General features: G+C 38.9%; 1 protein-coding gene across 1 annotated transcript; it reads left to right on the top strand.

The window, feature by feature from the left end:
- Positions 1–27,774, top strand: NUP85 (nucleoporin 85). The gene is made up of 19 exons (XM_070739944.1): positions 1–162; positions 3,444–3,537; positions 5,361–5,523; positions 8,203–8,273; positions 9,047–9,090; positions 11,158–11,227; positions 12,493–12,614; positions 13,946–14,080; positions 16,440–16,562; positions 17,017–17,148; positions 19,038–19,144; positions 19,378–19,461; positions 19,830–19,895; positions 22,782–22,933; positions 23,020–23,137; positions 24,088–24,188; positions 24,874–25,025; positions 25,928–26,014; positions 27,574–27,774. The coding sequence occupies exons 1-19, from the start codon at positions 130–132 to the stop codon at positions 27,673–27,675; spliced, it is 1,956 nt and encodes a 651-aa protein (XP_070596045.1). The 5' UTR covers positions 1–129; the 3' UTR covers positions 27,676–27,774.
- The last annotated feature ends 185 nt before the right edge of the window (positions 27,775–27,959 follow it).

Below are 27,959 nucleotides of genomic sequence, written 5' to 3'. Positions count from 1 at the left end.
CTTCGGCCTCGGGCGCGCGCGCGCGGGACCTGCCTCGCCCGGCGATTGGTTGAGAGCGCCGCCGCTGAGGCGCGGAGGACGAGAAGGAATCGAGGGAGGCCGGAGTGCGGCCTTTTCCCGCCGGGCGGCATGGAGGAGCTGGATGTGGAGCCCTCGGTCACGGTGAGTTTCTGTGCCGGGGGAATGGCGTCTGGCGCTCAGGGAACCGTCGTAGAGGAGCACTAGGGAAAGAATTAGAGGCGGCAGGAAGGCGCCCTCCACCGTCAGAAGGGAAAGCTTCGCTTGATGGGGTTTTCCCCGTTAGGGACGGAAAGCGGCTTGCAGAGCCCTCTGCTCAGCCGTCACTGAAGGAATCGAAGCCCCGTTTTATTGATATGGTTGCTTTCGACACAGTCATGGATGGACAATCCTAGGAGATGCCGTAAATAGGCAATACCGGCTATACAAAAGTTGTTGGAAAAGCAAAGCTGATAAGAATAGAGAACCTTAACACTAACAAGAGTTGGAAAGGGAACCTTGGAGGTCATCTAGTCCAACCCCCTGCTCACCTATACTGGGGATTCGAACTGCCGACTTTTCTGGTCGACTTTGGGGGGGGGGGCAGAAAGAAGACATTTGAACGTCTTTATATTTAGAAAGTTGCCGTTATCTGCATTGTAGGTTGTGAAAACAAGTAAAGGTTCTTTGGTATTCTCTATATTCTATATTCTGTTCTATACTGCTCAAAAAAAAATAAAGGGAGCACTTAAACAACACAATATAATCCCAAGTCAATCAAACTTCTGTGAAATCAAACTGTCCATTTAGGAAGCAACACTGATTGACAATCAATTTCACATGTCAGCACATTCAACTTTGTATAGAACAAAGTATTCAATGAGAATATTTCATTCATTCAGATCTAGGATGTGTTTCAGTGTTCCCTTTATTTCTTTGAGCAATATATATTCTATATTCTATTCTACCCTATTTTCTATTACTGGTATATCCTATATTCTCTGTTTTCTATTCTATTTTCTATTCCATTCTATGGACGATTAGGTGTCAGCAGTTTTTAACGAAATGAATTGTTTCAATTAGACAATGTGTGAACCCTTATAGAAGAGACTCTTCTGTTGCAACTGGTATGTCACGGCATCCCTGTTAAATTTCAAGAGAATAAAGGTGGGGTGGAATAAAAATGAATAAAAACTTTTTGAGTGACAGGCTGCGTCTAACCAAGGTTTTAGTTTTTCACCCAGAAAGCTGACTTAATATCTAAGTAGAACTTTCAAACTGTGGACAAACATAAATGTAGCTCATGCTGTGTGGAACTGATAAAAGCTTTAGATATACTGTGTATGTTTTCTTGCATCAAATGAGATTTTTTCATTATAGGTACAGACATGAAAGAATTTGGTCCTGTAGTTTTCAGTTTGTGCATGTCAGGATAATTTAACTTTCCCAATATCTGGATGAAATTGCTTGACACCACTTAGCCCAAGTTATGGAATGTTCTTTTGAAATGGGTTACAGGTAGTTCTCACTTAATGACCATAATTGGGATCAGAGTCTCCATCATTGAGTGAAATGGTTGATAAGTGAGATGCCATGTGATAATTTTGATTCTGATCCAAGCACTTTACATTGCAATTGCTAAGTGATCTAATGCAGTGTTTCCCAACCAGTGTGCCGCGGGACATGGTCAGGTGTGCCGCGAGCCCGGCCTGGCTGGAGCTTCCCTGGCGGTGACGGGAAGTGATCTTTTGGGGCCCGGTGAGAGGGCGCTGGCCACTGTTGTTTCTAAGCTGCGTGGGCGTGCGCCCGCACAGCCATTAGGAACCCCCTGCCCCCGCAGAAATTTTTGAAGTGGCGGAAAGCCACGCAGTCCTGAATCGCTCCCTTCTCCGGCCAGCAAAGTCGGCTGCCCAAGAAATCGCCGCGTTTGAAAAGCGCGCGTTTGAAAAGTGCGCTGCTTTCCCAGGCAGCCGGCTTGCTAGCCGGAGAAGCGAGCAATTCGGGACTGCGTGGCTTTGCGCCGTAATGACAACGGTGCCGTGGTGGCCTCCAAGTGCCGCCCTTCGTGGCACCCCACCACCCGTTCCTGCAGGTAGAAGTCGGGCGGGGTACCGGGAGGCGGAGGCGGCGCGTAGCCGGGCACTGAGCGCCATGGACACCTGGGAGGGCGAAGGGTTGAATGTGGCTGCTGCCTCTTAGGCGGAGGCGAAGGTGATGGCGGAGTCCGCGCTGGGACCATGTGGGGCCGCTGATCCAGGGGGCCGCGGACCGGCAAGCCACCCTCCACTCTCTCTTCGCTCTCTCTCTCTCTTTCTCTCTCTGTTGCCGGCGTGGTGCACGAGAGAGAGAGAGAAAAAGGAGGGGAGAGAGAAAGCAAGAGAAAAAGAGAGAGAAGGAAAGCAAGAGAGAAATGAAGAGAGAGAGAGAGAAAGCAAGGGAGAGAGAGAGAAAGTGTGTGTGAGAGAAAACAAGAGAGAGAGAGAGAAAGAAAGAAAGAGAGGAAGAGAGAGAGAGAGAAAGAAAGCAAAAGAGAAAGAGAAGGAAACAAGAGAGAGAAAGAGAGAGAGAGAAAGCAAGAGAGAGAGAGAGAAAGCAAGGGAGAGAGGAAGAAATAGAGAAAGAGAGAGAGAGGAAGAGAGAAAGAAAGCAAGAGAGAGAAAGAAAGCAAGAGAGAAAGAGGACAGCAAGAGAGAGAGAAAGAGAGAGAGAAAGAGAGAGAGAGAAAGCAATGGAGACAGAAAGAGAGAGAAAGAGTGTGTGTGAGAGAGAAAGGAGAGAGAGAAAGAAAGCAAGAAAGAGAGAGAGGAAGAGAGAGAGAAAGAAAGAGAGAAAGAAAGCAAGAGAGAAAGAGGAAGAGAGAAGGAAAGCAAGTGAGAGAAAGAGAGAGAGAAAGCAAGGGAGAGAGAAAGAGAGAATAAAAGAGAGATAGCAAGAGAGAAAGAGAGAGAGAGAGAGAAAGAATGCAAGAGAGGGAGAGAAAGCAAGAAAGAGAGAAAGAGGGAGGGAAGGAGGGCAAGAGAAAGAGCAAAAAAGGAAGGAAGAAAGAGGGATGAAGAGAGAGGGAAAGAAAGAGGGAGGGAGGGAGAGAGAAATAGGGCGAAAGGGAGGAAGAGAGGGGTTTTTTGTCCAAACTTTTTTAGCCCCCTCGCTCCCCCCCCCTCAATGTTCCCCAGGATTTTGTAAGTGTGAATAATGTGCCGCGGCTCAAAAAAGGTTGGGAAACACTGATCTAATGGATCATAACCTAACAGAATCCTCTACACTTACCATATAACTTATAGCTTCTCTTTTTTTGGAGATCATCTGTACCTGTTTTTTTTTATTACAGCAATATATATATACATTCAGCTGTAGTTACTGCATTTAAAATGTTTATTGATGGATTAAATAGCTTTTGATTGCATCAATATCATATTGTCCAATTCTTTCTCTTTTTAATTAAACAGCTTATTCCAGGAGTGAACTCTGACCAAAAACAGTTATGCTTTACATGGGGACCCACAGAGATGTTGGTGTGCGAAACCTTGTTTAGGCCAACAGGTTGGCAATATGTTTTATTAAATGTAGTTTTCTTTGTTTAATAGGCTCATGATATGAATAAACAAAAGCAAGATACTGGAGTAGATTAACTGTTGGAACTAGTTTGAACTGAATTGAAGCTTTGAGCCAATGGTTGTCAGTGACCTCTTTTTGGTATCCTTTCTTCTGTTAACTACATTCCTTTTTTAACATTTTCCCTACCCCTAGCCCTTCTTCTTTAAAAATAAATAAATACCCTTTCCCCCCCAAAAATAAAACATCCCTTTCTAATAAGACCAATCGAGCTTTTGAGTGCATGGCAATAAGGCCAAGTGCTAATTTTCAAAAAAAATGTAAGATAAGGTCTTATTTTTGGGAAAACAGGGTATAGGAAAAAGAAAATAGAAAAATAAAACAACACAAGTGATTGTTAAAACACATGAAGGAAAAAGTTTAGCAAAAATAAATTTAAATTTTTAGTGCTTATACAGTATTTATATTAATGATACCCATTTTTTAACTTTTTTAATTTCCATCCAGATTGTTTTTGCTGTCTTTTTTCTTTTTAAATATTTCTTGTATCATTATTTACTTTTAAATATATTTAACCATTTGTAAACTACTCAGAGTCCCTGGGGGTTAGTTAGCATATAAATTACTAATATTAATAACAGTGTGGTCTGCTGTATCCTGGAGGATGTAATAATGAAGACCACCTTTTTAAAAGTATTATTTGGATATTAAGCCTCCTAAGAATATGGGAGCTTATATGAAGTGTAATGAAATTAGCTACTTAAGTTTGGTTAATAGAGATGCAATTTGTGAGAATTTCACAGCTCCTTGATCACATTTTTCTAGGACTATATAAAATTTTTGAATGCAGTTTTTGGAAAGCACCTTAAAAGTTCTTTCTTCAGTGTACTAAAACAATGATATTCTTTGCAAGATTTGTTTGACTGCTTCAAAACCTATCCATAGTTTTATGAGTTTTCTTGGAGTCTCTTTCCAGGAAATTCCTCTATTATGCCCAAAGTTGACAAGTCATCAAAAGCCAAAGCAATTCCTGAGGGAAGTAGAGGGTTGCTTCCTCATCACGTATGTCTCCATATTACCATAGACAGTTAAAGGGTCAGTACTGTCTCTAATTTCTGACTATTTCTGATTGGAAGATAGAGAAGCATTTGGGGCATGGAAGAGAGGTTTTTAAAAATAAAATTAGAAAGAAAAGGAAAACATATAAATAGATGGTCTTCCATTATCAGTAATCTCCAGATTTACTATTATGTTATTAACTGATTGTATAGATTATTGTATGTTAGACCTTACTCATTTTTGTTTTGCCTGATAATACTTATGTCTCTTTATGCAATACACAGATTTTATTAGAAAAGCCTGCATGGTGTAATAGTAGGGCTCTGAACCTTTAATTATTTGCCTCTGCTTTATTGAGGAATATATCTTATTCTTGTTCTAAGATGAGTTTTCTAGAATTTTGTAAATAACATGTTTATTTTATTTGGTTATATAGATATTTTGAATATATGCTACCACATTTAACAAAAATGATTTTGACAATTTACAATACAGTATAAAACACTAAAATATAAATATCAATAACACTGATATGAAGCTGTAAATGTAATTATGAATATTCCCTAAAGTCCTTACAGAATTACTGTCTCTTTAACAGTCAACAATGAGAATACCAACTTAATCTCTATATTATTTTCCTCAAATTTTGCTTTGACATATAATACCAATTTGCAATATATTTAGAATTCCAATTTTAAATAATAGCATTTACTGCACAATTAAAATAGAAACTTCTACAACATTTGTTTCAGAGGCTAAAGAGAAGACTCCAGGTTGTCCTTTTGTCTATGTGGTACGCAAAGATCAGGATGTTTATTCTCAGACTTTGCGGAAGCTTTTCAATGAATCACATGGGATCTTTGTTGGACTCCAGAAGAATGAGAAAGAAAAGGCTGGAAAGCCGAAAACTGCACAGTAATTATCTAAAGTATTGAGTTTTTAAAAGTATTTTGCATTGTTTTCTGTATTTTGGTGCACTGAAGTGTTTAAAGTTTGGGAATACTGTACTTCTGAATTTTCAATATTTCTACATCAGTGTGACCTAAAGGTTGACCTCTTCTCCATACAAATCCTAAAATTAGATAAACAAAATGAGTTGAAAACATTATACTTGTTCATTTATTCATTTATTGAGGAAAATGATCCAAAGCTATATATTTATGTGTGGCAAACATACGTGAAGCATTCCTTCCAGTAATTGGTATGCTGATCTTAGGCAACAATATGTTTCCAATAACTAGATCTTTCCTGCCTATTGACTTGCAGGAATTTAACTGAAATCATATTTTAGATCACATTTTTACAGAAATATTGAAAATGTAAAAGTGTTCACAAACGTTTAAGCTCTATTCTATGTAATTATTTGTTGGCATAAAAGAAACATTTATATACGTTTCAGAATATAGGTAGCCTTTGATTTATGATGGCAACTGACATTGCTAAGCAATGTCATAAAGCATACAGTGGAACCTCGACATACGAGCAGCTCTACTTACGAGCTACTCGAGATAAGAGCTGGGAGGGGAGCGACATTTTTGTTCGCCTCCCGAGCTCACATTCGGGATACGAGCGCCAAGGAGCTGTCTCCTGAAGCCGAACGCTAACTTCCGCGTTCGGCTTCAGGAGACAGCTGCGAAGCGGCGCGGGTGTTTTAAAACGTCGCAGCCGGCCTGGGGGGTTCGGGGGGAAGCCCCCGAGCCCCCCAGGCCGGCTGCGACGTTTTAAAACACCCGCGCCGCTTCGCAGCTGTCTCCTGAAGCCGAACGCTAACTTCCGCATTCGGCGGCAGCGGGTTTTTTTTGTTGTTGCACGGATTAATTGACTTTACATTGTTTCCTATGGGAAACAATGTTTCGTCATACGAGCGTTCCGACTTACGAGCCTCCTTCCGGAACCAATTAGTCTCGTAAGTCGGGGTTCTACTGTAATTGTATCACAGCGATCACAGCAATACCTGCAGTCCCAGTTACGTCATTAACTGAATCCTATTGTCATTAGGCAGTGCAATCTCCCACGACCAAATCACTGTGAGAGCAAACAGAAAGTTGCAAATTGCAAGTCATTTGGAAGTAGGGCATCAGGCATTTAACAGGTGTAGGAGTGTGCAAGGGTGTGTGTGAAGAGGCAAGGCAGATGAGAATGGTGGGTGTGCAAGGAAGAAGAGACTTTGGCAGGGTGCGTAGGAGTGTAAGGGAGATGCAGCAAGAGATGGGACACAACGGAGGCATGGCCGGAGTTGGGGAGAGGAAAAATGCAAAGACGGGACACCCGAGTATGAGGGAAGCAAGGCCTGGGAAGAGTGTGCGAGAAGGAACAGCTACAGTTGGGGAGGATGCTCACTGTGCATGATTATAGTGGTCGGGCAGTAGGAAAAGCAAGTAGGATGCTTGGCTGCATAGCTAGAGGTATAACAAGCAGGAAGAGGGAGATTGTGATCCCCTTATATAGAGCGCTGGTGAGACCACATTTGGAATACTGTGTTCAGTTCTGGAGACCTCACCTACAAAAAGATATTGACAAAATTGAACAGGTCCAAAGACGGGCTACAAGAATGGTGGAAGGTCTTAAGCATAAAACGTATCAGGAAAGACTTAATGAACTCAATCTGTATAGTCTGGAGGACAGAAAGGAAAGGGGGCACATGATCGAAACATTTAAATATGTTAAAGGGTTAAATAAGGTCCAGGAGGGAAGTGTTTTTAATAGGAAAGTGAACACAAGAACAAGGGGACACAATCTGAAGTTAGTTGGGGGAAAGATCAAAAGCAACGTGAGAAAATATTATTTTACTGAAAGAGTAGTAGATCCTTGGAACAAACTTCCAGCAGACGTGGTTGGTAAATCCACAGTAACTGAATTTAAACATACCTGGGATAAACATATATCCATCCCAAGATAAAACACAGGAAATAGTATAAGGGCAGACTAGATGGATCATGAGGTCTTTTTCTGCCGTCAGTCTTCTATGTTTCTATAGAAGGGACATGTGGCATGGCCCAGTGAGGAGGGTGCAAAGGGGGTGCGGTAGAAGCAAAGGTCAGCAAGGGTGCTCAAAGCTGCGAAGGAGGATAAGGAGGGTCCATGGGGGTGTGCAAGGAAGACAGAGTGAGCATTGTAAATAGTGTGTGTGTATGGCTGGGGCAGCAAGAGTTTGAAGGGTCTGAGGAGGATGTGTGCTTGAGGGAGACATACTCCAGCAACTTCCAACCTTTCCTCAAAGAGTTTCTGAAGAAGTATGCAAATTGTGATAACATAATTGTGGAGTATTGCAAAGCCCTCAGATTGCTGTCATGTTGATGCTGTAGAAGCTGGAATTCTGAGGACGCCTCAGTTGTAATGATGTAATTGTACATCATTACAACTGAGTTGTAGCCATCATTTGTTCAGAATCAAATGGCCATACATTGAGGACTACCTGCACAGTTGTAGCAACTGATACCCACTCAAACCTTTTGAATGATGCTATGGTGTCCTATCCCAGTGTCTAGAGGCTGTTGGGATCTGATATTGCTTATTTGTACTAAAAAACCTGGCATTTGTCGAGGTGATATGATGCTTAAAACAAAATCAAATTATTCTCCTTTTTTTTGATAGATTGATTGGAATAAGCAAAAGTTATCGATCAGTTATAAGAGCCTGCATGGAAGATTCACATCAGATGGCTAGTAAGTTTTCTACTTTTTATTAAATGGAAACCTCTACAATAGACTGTTTAAAACAAATCAGAATGCTTCATAGTCTGAACAAGTACTTGCAAAACTTCTTGTGACATTTGGCTGTAGAGTTGGTTCCAAAACTGAATAGTTAATCAACCCATTAAGATTTATGCATTTGCTATACAGTGTTCCCTTGATTTTCGCGGGGGATGTGTTCCAAGACAGCCCGCGAAAGTAGAATTTCTGTGAAGTAGAGATGCGGAAGTAAATATACCATTTTTGGCTATGGACAGTATCACAAGCCATCCCTTAACACTTTAAACCCCTAAATTACCATTTTCCATTCCCTTAACAACCATTTACTCACCATTATTACTGGTACTCACCATTGAATAAGACACTTAGTGATCCTGATATTTATAAACATAATTATTTATTAACAATATATTTTTTTTTGTGATAACAACGCTGATTGGCCGAAATTTCGGCCAATCAGCAATGGCAGACGAAAGTTTGCTGATGACGTATGACATCATCGGGCGAGAAAAAACCGTGGTATAGAAAAAAACCACGAAGTTTGAACCCGCGAAAATCGAGGGGACACTAATTGCTTAGATATCTGATGAAAAATTATAGTGTTTTGAATGTAACTAGTTAAAATGGTAAATGAACAATGTACAAATCTTTTTGCAATGTATAGTGGAGCTGGATTAAACAATGGTTTTGATATGGTAAAGCTGAATAATAATAAATATTGATTTCTGTATTTTTCTTTGATTTAGTATCTGCACGGGATCCTGCAATGAACACACACTACAGTACACAGGTAATGTGTATAGTTTTATTTTGATAAGACTATTGGAGAACAATTTACTACTAGTATTTCCTTTATTTTAATTTCGATGCAGCCCATTGAATTTATTTTGGAGTTCTGATAGAATATTTGTTATCTGCAATAGCAGACACAATGCTACAATCTGCTTTGAATTAAATTTGCTTGTTCAGGAATGTATCTACTTCTTAATCGTAGTTCTAAATTTATATCATCTCTGTTATTTTGTCCAACAATATTTAGTCCTTGATTTTTGTAATATTCCAATAATTGTCTATAGATTCCACTGATGTATCTTTTATAATATCAATCAATTTTGAAAATTGAATGTTCCGAGTATAATTATAAATGCTAATGTAACTTTGGATAGCTAGTCGATTGTGTTTATATTCCAAAGATAATGGAGAAGTAAAACATGGTAGAGGCTTAATTATTACCCAAATTGTTATATTTCTGAATTCTGTCTCCAGGTTACTTGCCCACTTGTAGGTTTGTATGTACATGCATTTGCCAATCTGTGTTTACTCTTTTCGAAATGTTTCTGCTGTCCTGTGAGAATGAATACGCTTCTTGCAGGTGATTTGGAATAATGTCATGAAGTAAAAAGCTACACAATCCTTTTATACTGCTCCAATTCTTCTTCCTAAAAGTTCCTTTAATTTGGAAAAGCAACTGTTTTTCTTATACATGCATTACTTCCACTGATTTTAACTCTAAACTAATTGCACCTAAAAAGGTTTTGGTGGAAGGATGTGTATTGTTCCTACCACTAACACAGGGGTACCAAACACAAGGCCTATGGGCCAGATCTGCCTTAAGGGCTGCTTAAATCTAGCCTGCGGGGCCAGTCTGGAAATAGCAAAGGACCGGCCCACAATGCCTCTGCAACCAAAAATGGGACATGAGTAGGCCCCACCCCCCAACAACAGCTGTTAGCCTCCAGAGTGGTCCAGGAGGCCTTCCAGGCTCAAAATGGGACCTCTGGAGCAGTCCATAAGGTGATCAAATAGATCAAGTAAGTATTAAAAAATAAAATCACAGAAATGTATGCCTCCCTGTTTTTATAAATTTGTAAAACCATATCTGTGGAGGTGTGGTTCCGTGTCACGCCCACCATAGCCACATCTACCCTCCACCCACATCTGGCCCTCCAAGATGAAAATCAACCCTGGTGTGGCCCTCAATGAAATTGAGTTTGAGCCCCTGAACTAACAGGATAAACAGTTGCTTTCTGCAAGTCATACCATAAATACGATCCTAAATTGTGAATTATGTTCCATAGGGCAGATTGAAGCCAGTTTTGTCTAAAATGCCATTTCAATGCTATTTCTGTTTTAAAAACATTTTGTGGCCGTAAAAGTTTGTTAAAAGTTTTGAAAACAGAGAACATACTATGGGGAAAATTGATGTCATATTACTATTACAGTATGGTGGGTGCCGTTTTCAAAGATTCATAGATTTGTATGTTCTCTGCTGATTCCATTTCTCACATGAGGAGATGTTAATTTTGCTTAATGCTGAATTTCTAAACTAGTTCCAAAGAAGATACAGGTAATCCCTCTTTTCTGCTCCAGGTTATGGAAAAATGTAAATACACAGAAGTTCATACTCATCAGAATAAAGAATTAAACGTTGAGCTTGAACATTCTGAACCTGCTGGTGTTTTTGTTTTTGGAGGGGTGTGCCTTGGAGTCATTTGACTAATCACTGCAGTTTTCTTGGCAATATAATGGCAGTGGCCTCTTTTCTAGGGCTGAGAGAGACAGACTCGCCTGAGATTACGGTATATGCAGAGTGTGACTCACCTGAATTTTGTGCCTAAGATGGGCTAGAATGTACAGTCTTCTGGTTTCTAGCCCTTCACCATTACACCAAAATGGCTCTTCAGCTAGTAAATAATAGAATCTAAAAACCTATTTTAATAATATCCTGTCTATTTGCAGCAAATTCAATATAATTGAATTTATTTACTTTTTGACTGTTATTTTTCATGTTAGGAAGAGTTCAAGAATAAAGGTTTATAATGGAAATCTCTAGTAAATTGATCTTTATCTTTCTTAGGTCTCTGTTTTGTCCGCAATGGAGCTGATCTGGAATCTGTGTGAAATCATGTTTATTGAAACTGCTCCAGGTGAATGTTGTTTTTTTCTTTCCCGTGAGACCAGTCTATCAGGACAACCTGTTATACCCAAATGTGTGTATGTGTGTGTGTGTAAAATTGGTAAATATAAATTCAACACCAAAAATTGGTAAATATAAATTCAACACTCCAGGTGAATGTTGAATTATAATGAAATCAAGATTACTTTCATGTTTTTCACATATTCCCTTAGAATTCACATGCTATATTTTCTAATTAGGTATCTTCATAATACTTTTCTGAGCTGAGAAAAAATTCCTCTCTGCCTTCACATTCCTCACATTGAAGACAATGGCTTTTCCCTTTATTATTTAAGGATAAAACTGTTTGCAACAGTTGTGAGGAAAAGGCTGTTGCTGCTGACAAACATACTATTACTGGTGTAACATACTGTTACTGGTGTGGAGACATGATTAATTTCTGGTGCTCACTTTTTGTTTTGGTAGCTGACTTAGTGCAACAAAATAATCTATTTGTAGTATGAGAATAGGAAGTTTACAATGTATCACAAAAAGATGCATGGTGCATTGAGCTGTTATTTGGCTGAGCCCAGGTTACAGCAGCTCACAGGCCTTATTTTCTGGATCTGGTCCTTGCCACTACAAAACTGAGCAGCCCTACTCCACCAGCATGCAAGTGAGTAAGGAAGTAGGAGCAGCATTGTATCGCCTAGCGGACTACTTCCTATCACGCTCTGATTCAGCAGCTAGTTTCTAGGTGCCCTAATTGTAATTGTCAGATAAATCTGTACAATATCATTCCACCATATAATTATAACTGGGGATTATAAAAGCTGGGGTGGCGCTGCAGGTAGAGTGCAGTACTGCAGGCCACTAAAGCTGACTGTATAACTGTATATCTGTAGGCCAGTGGTTCAAATCTCATCACCGGCTCAAGGTTGACTCAGCCTTCCATCCTTCCAAGGTGGGTAAAATGAGGACCCAGATTGTGGGGGCAATATGCTGGCTTTGTTAAAAAGTGCTATTGCTAACATGTTGTAAGCCCTGAGTCTAAGGAGAAGGGCGGCATAAAAATCAAATACGTAAATACATACGTACATACGTACATACATACATACATACATAACTAACTAACTACATCTTCTCTATAAGACAATACCATCAGTATAGGAAATAGCATTTGTGATGTTGTCTGCAATGGACATGGAATATAGAAATGGGATTATATCTTCTAAAAATAGTATCTCAGACAGTTCTTTGGGCTCATAAACATGTATCTTTATTTTATTTTTCCAGCGGGTTTGGTGTTATGTCACCTGCTTGATTGGGTACGTCTTCATGTGTGTGAAGTAGACAACATGGTTTGCGATGTTCTGGGGAGTGAGAATCCAGCAAAACATGAAAATTTCTGGAATGTGGTAAGGCATGTTTTTATTCATTTTTGCTCAGAAAGCTCTTTAATTGAATACAGTGTAAAATGTATTCCTGGAGGGGTCTGTAATATGGTAAATGATTTAGCTTTACTAGATAAATGGTCTAAGCAATGGAAACTGCAGTTTAATGTTTCCAAATGTAGAATAATGCACTTGGGGAAAAGGAATCCTCAATCTGAGTATTGTATTGGCAGTTCAGTGTTGGCAAATACTTCAAAAGAAAAGGATTTAGGGGTAGTGATTTCTGACAGTCTCAAAATGGGTGAACAGTGCAGTCAGGCGGTAGGGAAAGCAAGTAGGATGCTTGGCTGCATAGCTAGAGGTATAACAAGCAGGAAGAGGGAGATTATGATCCCACTATATAGAATGCTGGTGAGACCACATTTGGAATACTGTGTTCAGTTCTGGAGACCTCACCTACAAAAAGATATTGACAAAATTGAACGGGTCCAAAGACGGGCTACAAGAATGGTGGAAGGTCTTAAGCATAAAACGTATCAGGAAAGACTTAATGAACTCAATCTGTATAGTCTGGAGGACAGAAGGAAAAGGGGGGACATGATCGAAACATTTAAATATATTAAAGGGTTAAATAAGGTCCAGGAGGGAAGTGTTTTTAATAGGAAAGTGAACACAAGAACAAGGGGACACAATCTGAAGTTAGTTGGGGGAAAGATCAAAAGCAACATGAGAAAATATTATTTTACTGAAAGAGTAGTAGATCCTTGGAACAAACTTCCAGCAGATGTGGTAGATAAATCCACAGTAACTGAATTTAAACATGCCTGGGATAAACATATATCCATCCTAAGATAAAATACAGAAAATAGTATAAGGGCAGACTAGATGGACCATGAGGTCTTTTTCTGCCGTCAGACTTCTATGTTTCTATGTAAGGGTTTTTTTCCCAAGTTATTACACTGAATCAACGATGACAGAAAATTTATAGTGTTTGAGCCACCTATGTAGTATCTGAAGGTTGCAAAAACAAAAAAATAAAAACAAAACCCCACCACCTCTCCCATTAGAATCAGCCTAAAAGTTGACTGTAAGGCTGCCTTATTTACAATTATTGTAGACCTAGAATCGAGCTTAATGTATTAATGATTAGCTCTGCATGGTAACAATCCAATTTTTTTGGTCAACAGGAAAAATGGCTTCCGCCATCATACTTATTTCTGTCAGAGCATTTTAAACCTGTTTTACTTGTTGAAATTTTATATCTCTTTTTTATGAGGTGTGTGTCAGTATAACCATGCATGCATGGTTTGGATGATAATAATAATAATATGTAAAACCATTTGTATATTTTTCAGGTAACTGGTTATGTACTTCAGGGTAGAATGGATGAGGCTCGGCAATTGCTTTCTAAAGAAGCCAGCACCAATCCCACTTCAGTGCACATGTGCAAAGTTTTAGATGAATTGATGAAGAAGATGCCTGTTCTCAGTGTATGTTTGCAGTTTTCTTTGTAATATTACGTGGGTGATCTGTAATGATATAGTAAACATGTATTTTCAAAAACATATAAAACTTGCTGAATCCAGAATCATTGGTTTGTATTACTAAGTTTTCAGCGCTCTTTTTTTGAGTGGTTCAAAGACTCCAGCAGAGATCTCTCCATGTTCATTTTTTTCATACTACTATGAAGATAAGTGTCTTGCATCAGCCAAATAATGTTATAAAATCATTGACAGGGCATTAAGAAGAATGCTGTTTCTCTAGAATGGCTGTACTCATGAAAAAAAAAATTGGAAAGAATTTCCACTTAACCCTGCTGTTCTGTTTCGGGTCTATTTGACCCGAAGCCAAGTTTGAGTCCCTGTAAAAAATTTTCCCTGCATATCTGAAACTTGAAATTTCATGACTGTTCATCATTTCAGGGGTTCTCTCTATGAGAATTTTTTTTTTTTGGGGGGGGGGGGGGGCTTAGTTTTTGCTGGGCAAAAAAAGTTACAAATCTTCTGTTCCCGGGTCACCTTGACCCGGACCGAAAACTCTTCATTTGCAGAGCTTATGTTTGGTCTTTTTGAAAGCTTTTTTCACTTGGAAAGTAGTCTGAACATTTCTTCACACAATGATATGAAAATTGAAATGAAAAAAGTAAATCTTATTGGTTTATTTTGCTGATATAATGCACGCCCCCCCCCCCCCCCCGTTTTTGTGAAAGTTTTTTCAATTTATGGATAGTTTTGCTTGCAAAATGCAAAATGCATTCTATTTTACTGAAGTTGGTGTGGGATTGGTAGCTTGAACATTTCTGAATATAAGAAAAATATAAAGGAACTGAAAAAAATGATTCTTACTGGTTTTTTAACATCAGAAATAAGGCCTCCCCCCCTCAGCTGCTTGCAACCATTTTCACTTTTTATTTTTTTATGCTCCAAATCCGAAATATTCTTTAAAATCTTAGGCATTCATTTACTCAATTTAACAATGCTGATCATCAAAAAAATATTTGTGGGGGTGGGGGGAAATTTTTTTTTCTGGGCAAAAAAAAAGTCACGTTTAGTCTGTTCAGGTCATATAGACCCAGACCAAAATGATTTTTTTTAGGTACTTGAATTTGGTCTTTTTGAAAAAATTTTCAACTGGAAAACTAGTTTGAACATTTATGAACATAATGATATGAAAATTGAACTAGAAAAATTGAGACTTATATTTTTATTTTGATCAAAAAGCCCCTCCCCCCATCCTTTCTGAATTTCGTGTCAATTTCTATTTTTTAAGGCTACAAATCCCCAAGGAATTTCCCCCCAAAAGGTTTGATATACTAAATTGAACATTTATGAATATAAGAAAAATATAAATGAACTGGAAAAAATGGTTCTTATTGGTTTATTTTTGCCACAAAAGGGCCACCCCACCCCCCCTCGGCCTTGCTGTGTGCCATTATTGTCACTTTTTATACATATTTGGCTAGAAATATTTGGAATATCCTTTTGAAAATCAACCACATTGTAGCCAGAGAACTAATTTTATGAAACAAATCCATTTTACTAAAAAAAGTATGTAAGTTTGAAATTAACAGCATAATTTTTATATAAATTGAAATAATTGAACATGGGGGGAGGCATACATTTATGTGCAAAATAAACCAATATGCATCAATTTTTCCAGTTCAATTTTCATATCATTATGTTCAGAAATGTTCAAGCTACCAATCCCACACCAACTTTAGTAAAATAGAATGTATTTTGCTAGCAAAACTATCCATAAAGTGAAGACTATTTTAAAAAAACGGGGGGCGTGCATTTCATGAACAAAATAAACCAATATGCATCAATTTTTCCAGTTCAATTTCCATATCATTATGTTCAGAAATGTTCAAGCTACCAATCCCACACCAATCCCACACCAACTGGTTAAGTTGTGAAGATTAATTTCCTGTAAATTAAAGATAGATATTTGTCACCAGCATGTTATCCTGCTCTACTGTAAAAATATCTGTAACACTGGCAGGATTCCCTTGAGTACCATTTGTTGGGGGTCAAGGGAAAGGGAGGATTTTGCCTTCTCTTTTTGCTCAAAATTCCCATGTACAATTGGTGGGCCACTGTGTGACACAGAATGATGGACTCAATGGGCTTTGGCCCGATTCAGCCTGGCTCTTCTTATGTTCTTATGTATTCTTTCAAGTTCCAATTTAAATATTCCATTACTTGGATAAACGTTATCTTTTATTCTGCACAAATCTCTTAAAACGCTTGATAAACATACACCAAAACAATTTAGTTTTCATGTGAAATTAGTAAAAGAAACACTGCAATAAGAATTTCAAAAACCTTTTCATTATATATCCCTTTGCAGCCTAGCAGTAACCAGACTTTGACAGAGATGGAGTTGAAATGGCAGCACTGGCATGAGGAATGTGACAGGTTTCTGAAAGATGGAACATTTGCTTCTAATTCTCACATGGAAGATCTCTGTAAGGTGTGTGTATGTGCATACATAAACATAAGCTATGCATATGGTCTTAAGAATATGGTTATCTGGTCAGCCAGTGATGGAATTTGGAATATAATGTCTTTATGTAGTTTAGCTGTGGGCTAAACGGTTACCAAGCACCCAAATTTTGATCATGTGATTCTGGGTGTGCTACGGGTTGGAATTTGTAGTTACAAGGACTAGTTGCAACTACCATTTGTTAGCTGCAATAACTTTGGTTGCTGAACGAATGGTAGTTAAATGAGGACTACTTGTAGTACAAATGTCTGGTAAGCACGTGAATTAAATTTATTCAATGTTAGGTAACTGAGGTATAGATGATCATTTTCAGCCTGATAAGATCACAATTGGCATACTATATATTAAAACCCTGAGCTGATCGGTGGGTTTTTTTTAGGTCAAAACCGAATCCTTAAGAACTCTTGTTCATTTTTTTTAGATCCTACTCGGAGATGAGAATGCCATTTTGGAAAAGAAAGAACTAATGACAACCTGGTACCATTTTCTTGTGACCCGGCTATTATATTGTCATCCTACTGTGAAGCACGTGGAACTCCATCTTTATGCACAGGTGACATATTTTGCCGTTAGATCAGGGTTGCCTACGTCCAATAGGAAGCCAAGTGATTATACCTTGTCCTGGTCCAAAACCCTTCCCTGGTGGAACCCCGCTGTGGTAGGGATAAAGGTGGCCGAGGGGGAAAGCCCAACAATTACTGTTGGAAGCTGACACATTCTGGGCAGGGCAGGAATCCAGAACCTCCAGACGATCAGAGGCAGGCAGTGCCTCCTGGGACACTGCACCGCCGTCCATGATCTGGTCAGATTGAGCAGTCGGAAGCCCCCAAAGGAGCAGGTGAGAACCAGCAGAAGCAGGCCTCCCAGAAGCTGCCTCAGGAGCCCTTTGATGAGGAGTGCCACTCTAAGGACCCCTCTGCCCTTGCAAATTCTTTTTCCAACAATTTTTGGTGTTTCAGGGCTGCCTTCAAATCCACCTTAGAAGCCTTTGTAGGGCCTGGGCCCTTCGTTTTAAGTTTCTCCCTAGCCACCAGACTGGCAGGCAGGCCTGGGCTGAACCATAGCTCTGGGCACTCTGTCGGAGGCAGGAGGGACCAAGACCCCCTATTAATAGAACAATGACATAGCTTCCTTGTCCATCCTAAATAGTGAAATAAAAATAAATTGCTATGTGCCTAAGGAATGGTGTGTGCTGGAGTCTGGGAAATTTGGGCCGAACAGCTAGTCAGAGAGCATCAGGAAGTACTGGTCCACCAGGCCAGAAATCAACAGGATGGGAGATGGAGGCCAACCTGTTAAAATATTTGTGATATCAGAGAAGAAGGCAGACTTACACAAAAAGCTGCTGCTCCTGCGCTAATGGAGAAAGAAGTATGGTAGCAGCCAGGAACCCCTTCACCTGCAGATATAGGGCAGCAGCCCAGGGCCTGAATGTTGGGGCAGCTGGGGACCATAAAGTGATCACTTAACCATAGCTGGCTGTCAATCAAGACTGGAACCCCGCCCAGTTGCTGAGCAATGGGGGAAGGGATCCGACGGAGGCAAAAGGAGGGCTCAATTATGCACCTTGAAGGTGCCAATGTTTATTGCTGCCGCCTCAGAGAATCATTTCTAACGTGACTCCAAACAAAATGGCGGTCATGATGGAAAGGCAGGCTGGGGAGGCAGAGGCCTCAAAGTGGTGGTTGCAGCAAAAATAAAATGGTGGCCTTGGCTGAGACCGCGAGCAGATCGACCATTGAAAGCAAAATGGCATCGGTGCCAAAACTGCAGGAAGCTGGAGTCGAGCTGACTAAAGCATGCTGGAGGCTGATCGTCCTGGCTACAACTGGTGAAACGCCAGTAACCTCGCGGCTGGAAACTGATTGTAAAATAAGCGGCGGCACTGACAGTCTGCCTTGCCAGGCAAATGGTCTTGAAAGGTGAATAGGGCAAGGATGTTAACCGCTCACTCTAGAGCTTCCTTGCAGCCAGCCACCAGGATAAAGAAAGTCCACTCAGGTGTCCAAAGGCAGCACAAGGCTGGCACTCACAGCGAAGAGTGATTTCTTAGGGAAGCATAGGAAACCATTGTTCCAAATGAAAGAAAAAAAAGAAAAAATTTCAGGTAAAGTCCAGAATGGATGAATGTAAAAGTAATAGGAGCTGAAATAAAGTGTCCACGGGCTGACAACTGAGTTGAACAACTGGGGAAACATAATCATGGAAGCAGATCCTCAGAAAATTCAACCCACTCCATAGAGCTATGGGGTCAGAGTAACCTGACCCTGGACTTTTTCTTCAAAATGAGGGAAAATAGCCAATTTCAATTTAAAAAGCAGTTGAGTGTGCATTTTAAGTAATCTGTTATTTTTGAGAAATCCCAGTGGTCTTTTACTGAAAGAGAACATATCTGGTAATAGTTAGACACAACCTCAGTATTTTTACATCTTTATTCCACAGTCCAGCCTGGACATGTTTCTTGGAGGAGAAGGCAGTCCAGAACCATTAGACATTATCCTATTGGCAGCTTTTGAATTTGATATCCACCAAGTGATTAAAGAATGCAGGTGAGTTGTATCATCTTTGTGTTTTTAATTCTTAATTTGTATGTGATCGACAAAGCAACATACAAACAAAAAGCCAGAAAGCTTTTAAAAATTAAAAAGTGGGAAAAGTATGCAGCAAACAAGTAGGATTCTGCAGGTGTAATAAAATAGGGGTTATTGTTTTTCTGAGAATGTAAATACATTTTATATTGTTGTACTGCAATCCTAGATTCCTTCTGATTTTGTTCTTGCAGCATTGCCTTGAGCAACTGGTGGTTTGTAGCTCATCTGACAGATCTCTTGGACCATTGCAATCTACTCCAGTCGCACAATCTTTAGTAAGTTTCCCTTTCTTCTCATTATCAGGCTCAGTTTTACAACTATTAATTTCAAATTTCTGTTTTAGAATAATTTATGTAATCCTTCAAACTCATCTATAGGGATAACATATACATTAGTGTGGTAATTCCTGAAAGAGAAGAGACAGTATTATTGCCATTTTACAGAAGCAAGGCTGAGGTTGAATGAATTTTATTTAATGCACGTGTGACTGTACTGAAAATAATTCTCATATTTATGATGATGATATTCCACTAATTTCTGTTTTAATTATTTTACTGAAGCATAAAATATTTGATATTGAAAGAAATTATATCAGAAATACTATATGTCAGTTAGAAAATTGATATATTATGTTATTCCTTAGCTTTGGTTCCAATATGCGTGAATACCTCCTGCTAGAATATGCTTCTGGGCTCTTTGCCCATCATAGGTAAGAATTTTTGTTTATGTAAATACACACTCACACATCGATAGACAGTATTGTATTGCCAGTAATGAAAAGGCAAGGGAAAAAACCATATGATTCAGAGAGTCATTGGTTCCAATAACAGTAGGAGCTCTACAATTCTAGACACATCTTTTGATGTGTCAAATTTCCTCTTCTGAAGTTGGATATGGGCTCTGAGTTCAAATAAAGAAAACTGATATGTATACAGTGGTACCTCTACTTAAGAACTTAATTCGTTCCGTGACCAGGTTCTTAAGTAGAAACGTTCTTAAGATGAAGCAATTTTCCCCATAGGAATCAATGTAAAAGCAAATAATGCGTGCAAACCCATTAGGAAATAAATAAAAGCTGGGAGGAGGAGGAAGAAGAGGAGGAGGAGAGTCGCTGCCGAAGGAAGAAAGTGAGGTGAGGGGAATCAAAAAAATCCAAAACTTTAAGGCTTAAAAAAAAAAAGAGGGACTCTGAGGCAGCAAGGAGGAGCACGTGCTTCACCCGGCAAGAGGCTGCCTCCCATACACTGCATCCCATACACTGGCTGCTGCTGCTGCTACCTGCTGCCTCTTCCTTCCCATGCTGAAGGGCTCCCCTCTCCTCTTGCTCAGTTGCATTGTAGTCGGCGCCTTTCCTTCACTGTGGTGACTCCTCGGCTGCCCAGAGTGAAGGGAGCGTTTCTTTTTTCTGGATGATGGCAGAGGTTTATTCCCTGTCCAAGCACCCAGAGAAAGGAAAATGCTTCGTTCACTCTGGACTGCAAAAGCCTCCTTAAGCGCCACTGAAAGGCTCCTCTGGCAGCCCAGAAAAGCCCAAGATGGCTGGGATTAAAGAGGGAATGGCAAGAAACTGGCTGGGCCTTCATGCCACTCTCAAATTTCCTAGGAAATTTTTCTGGGCTCGGGTTCTTAAGTAGAAAATGGTTCTTAAGAAGAGGCAAAAAAATCTTGAACACCCGATTCTTATCTAGAAAAGTTCTCAAGTAGAGATGTTCTCAAGTAGAGGTACCACTGTACTGGAAAACGTACCTACCTCTCCTCTGAAAAAGTGCCATAAAGTGATATCATGGATATCCTACTATTGGCTCCACTGCACTTCCAAACTGGCATGGAATCTTGTACACCTTAGATCAGGCAGTGATACACCCTGTGCCATTGATTTAAAAGGAAGGGAAATAGAGTGGAAGAGAACAATGAAGAATATCTAAAGTAGAAGAATAGAATGCATATAGTAAATCTGTAATGAAGGCAAGGCAATATTTAGATAGTTTTCCCAAATGGCTTCAAGATAAAAGACATTTACTAAGGGTTCCCTGGTGAATGAAATTTAAATAATATATTGACATTTTGTATCACTTAAACATCAAAGTGTTTTATGTGCAAATGCTTTTTTATTTACTAGTTGTTTCTCTCTATTGAAGGTTTTCAGCTTTATTTGAATTCCTAATGTTTTATGCTCAAGGCTAGTTGATATCATCCTTACAACCATCCAAACGAACAAAATGGGTGGTTATTTTTAGCATTAATTAGAATATCCTGATGTTAAAGAATAGAGAAACATATCTAATTCTCAATTATCTGGAATGATAAAACAATCAATTTCATTAAGTATCTGATATAAGAAAACATAATGGTTCTGATTCAATACGTTAAGTCTAATAATCTCATTTGTTCAATGAGACATAATTTTATTTAGCTGAGTCATTGAGATTGTGCTCACCAGGAAAATATCCTGCAGCAACACAGGGTAAATTTGAAACATTCTCCCACTTCAGCTACTGTAGAAAGTTCAGTGACCACCATTTCTCTGACATTAGTGCTGGTTAAAAGAGGTTAAAGTGGCAATCTAAAATGGGTGGATCATATTCCAGACCTTCACCATGTTCCCAGAATGAGTAAAATAAATATATATACCAACACTGGACAAAACAACAAAACTCTCCCTCCCACAGAGTTTTTTGTGAAAAATCGCTTGGCCAAAAATTTATCATAGGTCAGTGACCATGCTCAAGTAGTATATACATATATTTTACATATATGTCCCTTTTCTCTCAAATCTTTTAGATGTTATTGTCAGACTGTTTTATTTAATCTGTTGAATTAAAAAGTAAAAAAATAAGATTGTTTAAACCATTGTTTCCCAACCTTGGCAACTTGAAGATATCTGGACTTCAACTCCCAGAATTCCCCATTTGCTGGCTGGAGAATTCTGGGAATTGAAGTCCAAATATCTTCAAGTTGTCAAGGTTGGGAAACACTGGTTTAAACAAAATGTTCATGATTATATTGACTTAATTCCTCAAATTTAAAAGGCTTTTCCAATAAATTTCTTACTGGATCTTAGATGTCTCTAAAAGCAGTTAGGTCAGTGTTGGTGAACCTTTTTGGCACCAAGTGCCGAAATAGGAGATGTGTGTAAAACCAGAAGACCAGCTGCCCTGTGCACATGTGTTCAGTGCATGCATGTGCATTGGGCAGCTGATCTTCATGCGTGCCAGAAACCGGAAAACTAGGTGGCCGGTGCATCTGAGTCTGCCAGAAACAAGAACATTATCTTTCCAGAGTGTGCATGCGCACCAGGAAGCTGCTCTTCTGGTTTCTGACACTCCTGTACGTGTAAAGACCAGCTGGTTGGTGCGCCAGAGCATGGAAGAGCAACGAGTGATAGCTCATGTGCCCGGAGAGATGGCTCTGCATGACGCTTTTGGCACGTGTGGCATAAGTTTGTCCTTATGGCGTTAGGTAATGGGAGCTGTAAAGTGAATGTACAAAACTAATAGGAGATTCACCGTTTTAGTATGTGTTGTGTAGGCTAGTAGCTGAAGTAGTTACTCTATGCAGAAGTGACAATTCAGTATTTATGGTTCCATCTTTGCAGCTTATGGCAACTTGCAGTTGATTATTTTGACTATTGTCCAGAATATGGTAAAGCGTACCTGGAGCATCATATTGAACGGATTTCCTTGGATACGGAGCATAAAGCCCTGAAAGTACTGAGGATTTGTGAACAGAGAATGATGACTGAACAAGGTGACTTTCCTTAAAACTTTTTTTTTTAATGTAATCATTTCTAAAGAATCAGTTACCAAGTGTGCTTCCATCATTTCTCACCCCAGTTCGTAGCATCTGTAAAATCATGTCCATGAAGGCTGTCCGGAACAATCGCCTTGGCTCAGCACTATCCTGGAGCATCCGTGCCAAAGATGCTGCTTTTGCTACCCTCATATCAGACAGGTAGGATTTGGGGAAGCAGGATTTGTTTGCAGAAACAGCAAAGTACAACACATATCTAAAGATTTAGGATAATATAATTGCTAGAGAGAGAATGCTTCCTTTGAATTTGGCAAGCCTAATAAATGATGATATTGTGATCGTTAGTGTTGGATTTGTGCTCCTCAGTACACTCTAAGCAGTAGAATGATGAAACTGAACAGGTAAAAAGTTGATACCAGTTAATATGTCAATTTCCATCAATGATCTGTAGTATTTAATATATAAGAGAAGTATTTTACATTTCAGAGAATTACTGCTGCTGTTCTTATTAAAATGTTTTTCAGCTAGTCCGCAGAGTTAGCACAGTTGGGACTGGCAATTGCATTGCTAATATTATTTATTTAATGTCTGCTTTGCTTCTTCTTTCCCACACTCCTGTTCTTTGGAATGCCCACTCTGGCCCTGGATTAATAAGAAGGGAATTAATGTTCGTATTTATATAAATTAGAGAGGAAAATATTACAAGAGGATAAGAGGTATCCACCAGGGAATACACACTGGAAGCAATTTGGCTATGCAGAGTGGTATGCTTGCCATTGTGTGCCTTATTCTCTTGTAATCCCTTTCTCTCCTCTCTGTGAGAAAAATAGATTAGGTACAGGAGAGATTGCCTACAGAAATAGTGGTTTTTCTTCCCCTAAAATATGATTAGGAACATGAACTATGTTCTTTTCTTTTTTTCATTTTTTGGGTACTCATTGACTACAATTATATAAAATTTGGGGGAAATGTTATGTAATTTCATGCAGATAAAAACAGATTACTTGATTAGAACTTGGAAAATGTTTATATCTAAATCCTTACAATCTTTGCTTATAAGGAAGTAACTTTTATAAAGAATTAATAGTATATACAGTACATACTAATGACTGTATGTGCTAATCTGCCATTTTACCCATATTGTTATCTAGATTTTTGAAAGAATATTGTGAAAGAGGTACTTTCTCAGACTTGGACCTTATTGACAACTTGGGTTCATCCATGTTGCTTAGCGATCGACTAACATTTCTTGGTGAGTAATTCCATCTTTTGACATTAGGGTGTGATTTTGTTTGGCTTAGGAGTTACACTTTCCCCTTTTGTCCTGATTGAAAGCTGTTTAGAGTGGGTGAAACTAAAAAATTTAAATCCTTCATTTTTGAAGCATTTGCTCAAACTATAAAGGTTCCCACTTAAAACTTCCAAAACTGAAAAACACCAACCTCGCAAATATCCCTCCTGTTTTCCTGAACTGGAAGGGTGGGTTTCAAAGGCTCAGATATTATGCTAGCCAGGGACAGTATGTTGCCCATGTGATTGAAAAACAGTCTTCAATCTAAACATTTTACTTTGATTATATCAGTGTCTTTTTCTTGCCTTCTCAAAGGCTATTGCGTTAATAAAATATATTTTCGTTTCCAAATAAAAGCTAGACTTTTATTTCAAAGTTGTCCTAGTTAGCACAAACCATTGCATATACTTTTAAACACAAGCTAGTAATGAATGATTTATCAGTTTGTTTCTTTGATATGAATGGGATTTCAGTTATTGATTTAAACGGATCTTAGTTACAAATGCCTATTTTGTCTTTTGCTGTCACCCAGAAATTTTGTAGCATAAAATTGCTACACAAACAAACAACCAAAGAAACAAACAGACAAGATTGAGAATTGATGGGTGTTTTAAATATGAAACGACTGCCTTAACATGTTTTACAGGAAAGTACCGGGAATTTCATCGCATGTATGGGGAGAAGAAGTTCTTTGCAGCAGCCAAACTGTTATTAATGCTGATGACAGCTCGTATTGCTCCTTGCTCCTTCTGGATGACTTTGTTGACCGATGCACTTCCTCTCCTAGAACATAAAGAGGCAAGTGTGGTATTTCTGTGGATTATGTATTTTTGTTAACTGATGGGAGTTGGTGTTGAAATACAATACAGGTAGTAATCAACCAACAACAGTTCATTTAGTGACCATTCCAACCATTACAACAGCACTGGAAAAAGTGACAGATGACCTTTTTTCACAGTTACAACCTTTGCAGTTTCCCCACGATCATGTGATCAAAATTCAGATGCTTGGCAACTATTTCATACGTATGACCATTGCAGGGTCTGGGGTTCACGTGATCATCTTTTCCAACCGTCTGACAAGCAAAGTCAATGGAGAAGCCAGTAGCAAATGTGTTACTTAACAACCACAATTATTCATTTAACAACTGTGGCAAGAAAAAAGTCATAAAATGGGGCAAAACTCACTTAACAAATTTCTCACTTAGGATTATAAATTTTGGGCTCAATTGTGGCCATAAGCTGAGGGCTACCAGTATACAACATGAATTGATTGATACCAGTTAGGCAGTGGTATTAATCTAAACTGAGAAAAACCAGGTTGAGCCAGAATTTGTGTGTTCCTAAGTGCTTCAGTGCTATATTGTTACCAAAATTCAAGTAATGATAGTAGAGCACAAATCTCAGTAATCACAAGGATATTGGTCTAAAAAGAGTGTGTGTGTATTGCATTCTGATTGTTTACTGCTTTTGTAAGTAGAAGAGGTTACTTGCTGCAGATAGGTAAGGTCCATTAAGTTTGATGCCTGCTCTTAAATGAAGTTCATTATTTGATTTGATTTGTTTAATTTGTATGTGCCAGTTTCTCAATTCCAACAACATTGTTTAATGGAATCTTTTTCAAGAGTAGACAGATAATGTAAGTAGTGATTTTCATGTGGTCCTGCCTTGTAAGTGAAGTTTATAGTAAATTTTCTGCAGGTGATATTTTCTGCTGATCAGACATATGAACTGATGAAATGTTTAGAAGATGTGATGGCAGCAGAGCCTAAAAAAGAGAAGCTCCAGGTAATCTTATCTTAAGTTTGCTGTTTTAAGGGCCTGACACAGTTTCAGGATGTGAGGACAGAGCATGAATTACCTCTACTGTAATTTAGATAAGCTATAGTTTTTGTTGAGATCAGTGCATCGGGGAAGAACCTTAACTCTCAAATGAAGGCGAATATATGTGTCCCAGAATAATGTTGCAGGATCCAGTCTGGGTCGGTCCTTGGGATCAGAGGTTTTGTCTTTCGAGCTTTTGGACTCATGCTGGAACCCATCCTCAGGGAACTTGTGCGTGAGCTCTGGGCTGTGTGTGTATTTCTGTTCTGTGTGTAGTATTTATATGGTAAGACACCCATCAATAGGAGTGCTGATTTACCTCCACCTTATCAAGTACTTATGGTTGAGGGGGGCTTGGCAGCACAAGAAAATTACAGTGATTGACTTAATAGCCAGGCATCAACAACACAATCTACATGGTATACACAACTGCCGCCATATAAATACCACAACAGTCCAGAGCATACAGAGAAGTTCCCTGTGGATGGGCTCCAGCACGAGTCTGAAAGCTCGGAAGACAAAAGCTCTGGTCCCAGTGACTGACCCAGATTAGATGCTGCATCACTAACTCAATTATGTGTTTTAATCTCTTTGTATATTTCCCTTATGTATGTTTGTGCATACTTATAAGGATACACTTACGTTAATTGTAACCTTTTTGATCTTGACTAACTTTACTAAATTACTTCGTTACAAAATATGCATTTTAGAGAAAGATGAAATGGGAAAAGGAGTATTTTCTGTGTTTAAAGAACAAATTACCCATAATAATTAGTGATGTATCAGACAGAAAAGTTGTTCTTTGAATCAAGGGGACAATCCTTCCCATTTCAGAGTTTTATTGCTTCTAAAGCCTGCTTTTCCTGGTTGTGTTTCATCCAGATTCTCTAAAACCTGTGGAAAGGAGCATAAGATAAAATATTGTTTCTAATGGTATGAAAGTGTTACCAAATGTCCTTCCCAGCACAGCTTCTCTACATTTCAGGAGGCTAGTGGGAAGGTTGTGTGTGCTTTTCACTGTTATGACCAAACAATAAAAATAGCTGCAAATGCTCTCTGGGAATGGCAGAGAATTACTGATGTCTACTAGAATGTGCAGAATATTCGACAATTGAGTGGACTAAGGAGGACCAATCTAGATAGGTTTAGTGCATTTCTGGAAGTGGCTTGTGATATTTTGGATGTGTTTTGAATGAATAAATGTTGGGTTCTTCCTCCCAACACTGATGAGCAAGCAGCTTCATTCTAAATTAATATTTTTTAATTCTATCCTGAATACGTATTGCATCATGCTAAATTAGTATTTAAAAGATGGAACTGTATCCATAGTCGTGGAGGAAGACCTCTAAAAAATTCAGTAGCCTTTGAGCTATCCTTTTAGGGACTCCACTGAGTTACATACTAAATATGAGAAGTAACATGGCCATGACTGGTATGTTCTGACTTATAAAATATTCTTTTGTTTCTAAAATTGATTTCAAGTGATGTCATTCATTTTTTTCTCCCTTTTTTCTTGTTTCTAGGATGATGATGCAGAGATAATGAAGGTGGAAATGCTAAGACTTGCTCTGGCACGAAACTTAGCAAGAGCTATTATTAAAGAGGGCACACTGGAAGAATCATGAGAGCAGCAAATTAAAATAGTCCTTAAACTTTACTTTGTTAACTTAGTGTATATACCGGGGTTGTTATTATTTTGATAAAAATAAATTTCATATTTTGCATTTCTTTTATCATTCTTTTTGTGGTAAATTTCAAGAAGGAAACTCTGTTTTTGCAAACTGAGACTTTTACAATCTTATAAGATGGAACACCCATCTTGTCATTAAAATAACCCACATTGTTTTATTCACGCAAGTTGAAATAAACCATTTCATTTGCTTGTTTTAAACCTAGGAGCAATCTGATA

Source organism: Erythrolamprus reginae, chromosome 2 (assembly GCF_031021105.1).
Source record: "Erythrolamprus reginae isolate rEryReg1 chromosome 2, rEryReg1.hap1, whole genome shotgun sequence".
NCBI lineage: Eukaryota > Metazoa > Chordata > Lepidosauria > Squamata > Dipsadidae > Erythrolamprus > Erythrolamprus reginae.
Note: the sequence above shows the minus strand (reverse complement) of the source record. Positions and strands in the feature narration are given on the sequence as shown.

Bases quoted from the DNA above. Each gene is read 5' to 3' on its own strand.
- NUP85 (XM_070739944.1), top strand. From the start codon at position 130: ATGGAGGAGCTGGATGTGGAGCCCTCGGTCACG. The intron at 9,091-11,157 runs GTAATGTGTATA...TATCTTTCTTAG, and splicing joins ACACACACTACAGTACACAG to GTCTCTGTTTTGTCCGCAAT. The intron at 26,015-27,573 runs GTAATCTTATCT...TCTTGTTTCTAG, and splicing joins CTAAAAAAGAGAAGCTCCAG to GATGATGATGCAGAGATAAT.